Source organism: Pterocles gutturalis, unplaced genomic scaffold (assembly GCF_000699245.1).
Source record: "Pterocles gutturalis isolate BGI_N339 unplaced genomic scaffold, ASM69924v1 scaffold7388, whole genome shotgun sequence".
Lineage (NCBI taxonomy): Eukaryota > Metazoa > Chordata > Aves > Pterocliformes > Pteroclidae > Pterocles > Pterocles gutturalis.
Window position 1 is genome coordinate 1 of NW_010125473.1, and position 6,410 is coordinate 6,410.

A 6,410-nucleotide genomic window follows, 5' to 3' on the forward strand; every position below is an offset into this window, starting at 1 on the left:
GTAGATGTGGTGCTTGGGGACATGGGTTATTGGGTCAGGTGGTGTGGGGTTGGACTTGATGATCCTTGAGGTCTTTTCCAACCTTAATGATTCTGTGATTCCATGAATATGCCTTAACTGTCCAGAGAAGCCCCGTAAAAAATCCCTCCACAAACCAAGGTTAAAAGAACGCCAGACCGTTTCTGAAGCTCATCACGTGCTCCTTCCACTCCAAACAGATTGTGGCCACAGGAATCTGTCGCACAGATGACCACGTGTTGGAGGGTCACTTTGTTGACGTGGATTTCCCAGTTATCCCAGGCCACGAAGGAGCTGGCATTGTGGAAAGCGTTGGAGAAGGTGTGACCTCTGTGAAACCAGGTAAGACACCCACACAAACACACGCCCAGGACTCAGCTCTCAAAGCGCATGAGGCTGCCCAGAGCTCAGACGTTCCTCCGGCTCCTGTGTCCGTGGCCCAAAACCCGAGTGCACGCCCATGGCATGGCACTGTCACGGACACTTCCCTGGTCTGCGCCACACACACGCAAGCGGGGCTCTGAGCATCTCCTCCTGACAGAGAAAGCAGGGGTGCAAGAGGCACCTCCCAGGGATCCATCCGCTCTGTTGCAGGAGACAAAGTCATCCCCCTCTGCATTCCTCACTGCGGGCAATGCAGCTTCTGCCGGAACCCCGAATCCAACTTCTGCCTCAAGTCCCAGTGAGTTTGCTTCTCCTTCCCCTCTACCCAGACGGGGTCGGCTGTCTCTCAACCTCTCTGACACCCCCACAGTGGCTCCACTTGATGAAAAACAAATGCATACACCTCCCAACAGTTTCTCTGAACCACAAAACCTGATGCCCGACAAGACCAGCCGCTTCACTTGCAAGGGGAAACAGATCCACCATTACCTGTGGCTCAGCACCTTTGCAGAATACACCGTGATCCCGGAGTACGCCGTGGCCAAGATAGATCCTGCTGCACCGCTGGACAAAGTCTGCTTGATCGGCTGTGGGTTCTCCACAGGCTACGGGGCTGCCGTCAACACCGCCAAGGTTGGTATCCAGCTGTGTCGAGCACAAGCACCCCACGGCCTCCCTTGCACCCTCACCAGCCCTGGGCAACAGAAACCTTCTCCTCACCCTGGAGGCTCACACGGCCCCATGTCACGCAGGTAAAACCAGGCTCCACCTGTGCCATCTTTGGCCTCGGAGGAGTTGGCCTCTCTGTTATAATGGGCTGCAAGGTGGCTGGAGCTTCCCGCATCATTGCCGTTGACATCAACAAGGACAAGTTTGCCAAGGCCAAGGAGCTGGGAGCCACCGACTGTGTCAACCCTCGGGACTTCCAGAAGCCTGTGGAGGAGGTGCTCACTGAGATGACCGGCCACGGCGTGGACTACTCCTTTGAGGTCATTGGGCATGCAGATACCATGGTAGGTGGCCCTTCAGCACATGTCCTCACTCGTGGATCATTCACGGGCTCCTGGCAGGGCAAAATTCATGCCGGCAGGCAGCTCCTTGCCTGCTGCCTGCACTACTGGACACATCTTTGCCCAGAAAGGCCGTCTGTTGGCTTTGGGAGAAAAGGGTGGACGAGCCTTAAAACAGGCAGCGAGCTCTCCATGCCTGCTGCACAAGCCAGCGTGTGTTTCAGATCAGCAGGGAGGGAAGATGCCTCCACAGAAGTGATGCTTTTCTGACAAACTCAGCAGTGGGTTCTCTAATTCTGTCTGATGCCTGTCCCATCAGACAGCTGCCCTGGCTTCTTGCAATATGAACACTGGCGTCTGTGTGATGGTTGGAGTAGCACCTGCTGGTTCAATGATATCCTTTGATCCTGTGCTGGTGTTGTGTGGGCGTACATGGAAGGGGACTCTGCTCGGAGGTAAGAAACATACAAAAGCATTTCAGACAGTTCCACCTTTTCGTTTCATGGTGATTTCCAAATGTCTGTGGAACAGGTACCCTTCAGTGAGTATGAATATCTCTCCTCTTGAAAATGAGTTTTACCTTCTGAGCAATGTCCTCAGCTGTAGGACAAAAGATACTTTTCCTCATAGTTATTATTCACTCAGCTCTTGGCCACCAAGAAAATCTCAGGCTTGGCAATGTCCCCGGAAGCCTTGAGCGGGTTTTCCAGAAAAACATAACTAAACAGGAACACTGCCTTTCCTCTTTATAGATGGGTATAAAACCTGCAAATAAACCTGTAACTATTTCATACAGTTCAATGCACAAAATTGTCTACACTAACCGACTCTCCTGCCAATGAGAGAAAAATTTCTCAGAAGGCACCACTATAGGTTGCTCAGTCCTGACTCTTACAGCAACACTACCTTACCAAAACAGCATTCCCCTGATTATTCACTGCATGTGCTTTCTCCCATTCCTAGGTGGGAAGGCGAGAGATTTTATCCCCAAATTAGTTTCCAGCTATTTGGAGAAGAAATTCGACTTGGACTTGCTGATCACACACATGCTGCCGATTGCTAAAGTGAACGAGGGATTTGAGTTGTTACGTGCAGGAAAAAGGTGAGACCCTGACTCACAGCAGTGAGGCACAGCAAATGCCACCTCCACCTCACATTCAAACCATCCAGACGCTCCAGCAGGCAGAGCGTGGGATACTGTGAAATATCTCACACAGTTACGATTTAGCAACAACATAAGATTTATTAATGGTGTCACGCAAATCCAAGGTTCAATTTTATCAGCACTCAATCATTAACCAATTCAATGATTAACAAGGTTATTCAGTCGGATATGTTATGATGAAAGTAGTGACTTAATTACAGCTTCGAGAATGACAAGATTCATACTAACTTACTATGAGGTATCCTAAGCATCTATGGATAAAAACAAACACACAAACAGCATGGAAATACTTGGATCTAGTGAAAGGCGTAAGCAGGGAAACTAGCCTATAGGTAAAAATTCTCTCGCCTTTCTTTATATGGACAGAGAGGTGGACAGAGGAGACCAGCCTGTAGTTAAGAGTTCCCTCTTCCTTCTCGAGTTTTGAGTAAATACTCACAATCATTCCTCAATGGGCGACAATTCAGCTTTGAGAAGATGGGCTTCACCCTGGCCTTTCTTCCCCTGAGAGGCGTCCTGGCTCGGGGGAGATGCTGGGCACAGCCCCTGCAACCCAGGAGAACCCAATGGGTCTCACTTGGAGTCACTGCTGATGGGGTCTGAGATCACCGATTGCTGTTGGGTCCTTTCTGTTCCAGCCCCACTCGGATGATGGCACGTTCTGGGGCGTTCCACTGGTGACCAAAGTGCATCATGTCCCTTCAGGGTGCGACCCGGGTACAGATGTACATGGTTGTCAGGAGGTGATTGACTGTCACCGCTGTTTAAAATGAGAGCCAGGGACATTGAGGGGGTGCCTCGGCACTCGGGGTCACCCCCACAATGGAAGGCAGGAGCCCGGGAGGCCAAGGACACTCAGGCTCAGCACTTTCAGCATTGAAGGAGAGCCAGGAGCAAGGGGCATCCTTGGCAACAACGGCATCAAAGCCAAAGGAAGGAAGAACGTGTCTCACAGCAATAGCACAGGAGCTCTGGGGAGGGACGAGGCGCCAGCTCCCCAGGGGTTCCCTTCAGCAGGGTTTAAAGGCTGCCCCACTGCTGCACATCTCCTGCAGCTGGGTTAGGAAGAGGCTGGATGAGACAGATGGCAACCAGGCATCAGGCACCCCCGCCTGCCCCACTGCCTGCTCCTGAACACTCCCAGCCCCAGTGCCTGCAACTCCTCCCTTCCTTTCCACTTTCCAGCATTCGCAGCATCCTGCTCTTCTGAAGGACACGGCCACGGGAGGCCGAGCGGAGAGACCAGCAGTACAGCCCACCTCCCTTCTCAGCCAGCACCTCACTTTGGGGGGCGCAAGGAGGCCAGAACGAGGAATTCACCAACGCTGTTGCTGCTGCCAGCGCTCCTGCAACCGGCCGAGACCTGGAAGGATGCCTCTCCCAGGAAAATGCTCTTGCCAATAAAGGGTTTTGGTCAGACCTGTCCCATGCAGTGCACTCAATCAACAGAGGTCCCACGGGGCAGGAGGAGCTCTTCCTCATACCACAGGCCCTTCCATCACCCCCACTGCGCCAGCAGTGAGCCTTTGCCCCCTCCACTGCTGCCGCTTCCCACCTCCACCCACCTGACACACCTATGCCCACGCATCTCTACCCCCATCTCAGCTGGGTGAAGGCTGCAACCTCAACCAAAGCACAGCAAGGAAATCACAGCTGCTGCTGCACTGTTCCCTCATCTCTCAAAGGACCAAAATGTGTTTTGCTACGTGAGGTTATCCTCAGGTGAAACCTGTCATTTCAGCCCCAGTCTTTTAAACAGAGGTTTTCTATCACATTACTTTCTCCTATTCTCTCCTAATTTTCCTTTCTTCAGTTTATAGTTGTCCTCTTTAGATCCTCTGGCATCCTGAGCTCAGGCTCGTGGCTTTTCTCCTGCTCTAGTTTTGTTGGTAACAACCCCAGAGAAATCTACCGATTGGAACCAGGAAGATAAAGTACAAGTGCATTATGTCCCATGATGTGTAAATGTGGATGCCAGAGGTACCGTACCAGACTTTCAGAAAGTAAAACGCAATATTTCTCCCTGCATTGCAGGAGTGAAATTCTATAAGAGCTACCAGGATCACAACTGGTATGGCAACTACATTTGCCTTGTGCACAAAAGGAAATGCAAGGATATGATCCCTTCCAACCTGAGATATTCTGGGATTCTATGATAGCACAGACTGAAAATTACCAGTTGCTGTAAGATTCTTGTTCTTTATTTTAACCCATTTTTTGCCTCAGGCTTTCTCCTTCACTAGGATGAATAAAGTAAATTGTACATGTTTAACAGACCTTTATCGATATTTTTGTTGTATCTCTTAAACGAGCAGGGTGGATCTATCTCTCCCATTCCTTACCTCATTTGCCTCCTTCCTCTTCCATTTTTCTGAGGCATACAATATTTTTGTCTTAATGGAAATTAAAGCAACAGGGCACCTTAAAGAACGGTGAATTATCACTCTTGCTAACAAATGCAAAGCTATACCTGCTAGGATATGATCCAGTTTGTGTTTCATAGTAGAAATGCAAAGATTGTCTCTGAAACTGGTGCCCAGTTACGGTGAAGATAAAAATTTAATGCTGAGGCATTAATAAATGCATTCATATCTCCCTTTGTCTTTTAATTAAAAATTATTGAAGGGTTTGAACTACTACAGGCAGGGGAGAAGATTTGTACTTAGCCCCCTCGTGAGTGCATTTCAGAGTCTATTCCACCAAGTGATTTCTGTCATTCTTCCATTTTTCCACCACTTTGATACAGACAGGAATACTCAAAGGGGGCCAGAACACTGTTGACCAAGATGAAGACCTTGAGGCCTGTGCCTATCTGTACAAACATCTGACCTAACAGATCAGTTCTTAAAACTTGTCTGATAACGTGAACACATAGAGCAAGTCGGGTGTGAAATATTGTTACTGAACACAGATACACAGTATCTGTCATTAAAAAGTTAATCATTACATCCAAATTTATCAAAAGCAACTAAAAAAAGGCCCAAAAGCTGCGAAAAGTGGGTCTGTCTAAACAGCTTAAAGAATATTTTTGCTTTCAGCTAAGCACTTAAACATCAGTGCACTTTCAAAGTGGAGTGAAGATTGCAAAGCAACTAATCCTGGAGAAGAACCACATCTTTGCTCCACCCAATCTGGTGGATGAACTGACAGGAAAACAGGCATAAAGGTCATGTGAATCCACGGTAGAGCTGGGTGTCCTAAGCGGGAGTCTACAGAATAATGCCTTCCTTATTAATGAATGCTTTATTTTTTTTACTGATCAGGACTAAGCTGTTTTGCATCCTAATGTTAACAGATGTCTTTTTATTTTTTTAAAATACTAATGTTAGTATATCTATAATTTTGTTCAACAGCTAAAGAGTTGAGTTCTGCTCACTATAGCATTCTAAACGGCTCTTAATCCAAGAAGCGTTTTTATGTCATTATTAGGAGCCGTATAGAAAATGACCCCATTCCTTAGGTATACAAAAACGTCCTTTCAGCCACATGGAAGGAAGATTCCTTTCTACTGGACAGGCCTTTTCTAGTCTATCATTTCCTTCTAGACTGGAGCTGGTGGGACCACACAGGTCCTCAAGGCTGAATTAGGCCTGTGGAAACTTACTTGCGTTACAGACAACACGAATTCCTGCACAGCAGGCCCAGGAATGGGAGAGGGACTGGCAGAAGGATGAACTGGCTTTCAGTGCTGGGCTAAGTAGTTAAGGGTGAAGAAAAAGGGAAGCCGGGGGGGGGGCGGGGCAGAGAGGTGGGAGAGAACACAGGCCTAAAGAGAGGAAAGGTGCAACACCTGAGCAAAGATTTTTATTTTGAGTTGAAAAGAGCTCTTGTTG

The 6,410-nt window shown here is 48.6% G+C and overlaps 1 protein-coding gene across 1 annotated transcript; it reads left to right on the forward strand.

Annotated features, from left to right (window-relative positions):
- Positions 1-218: 218 nt before the first annotated feature.
- Positions 219-3,787, forward strand: LOC104459019 (alcohol dehydrogenase 1-like; the record flags this gene model as incomplete). Its single annotated transcript, XM_010078576.1, has 7 exons — positions 219-360; positions 613-700; positions 816-1,035; positions 1,155-1,415; positions 1,732-1,867; positions 2,376-2,514; positions 3,763-3,787. Coding segments are annotated over 7 exons (1,011 nt in total), but the record flags the coding sequence as incomplete, so codon positions are not given.
- Between the last annotated feature and the right edge of the window lie 2,623 nt (positions 3,788-6,410).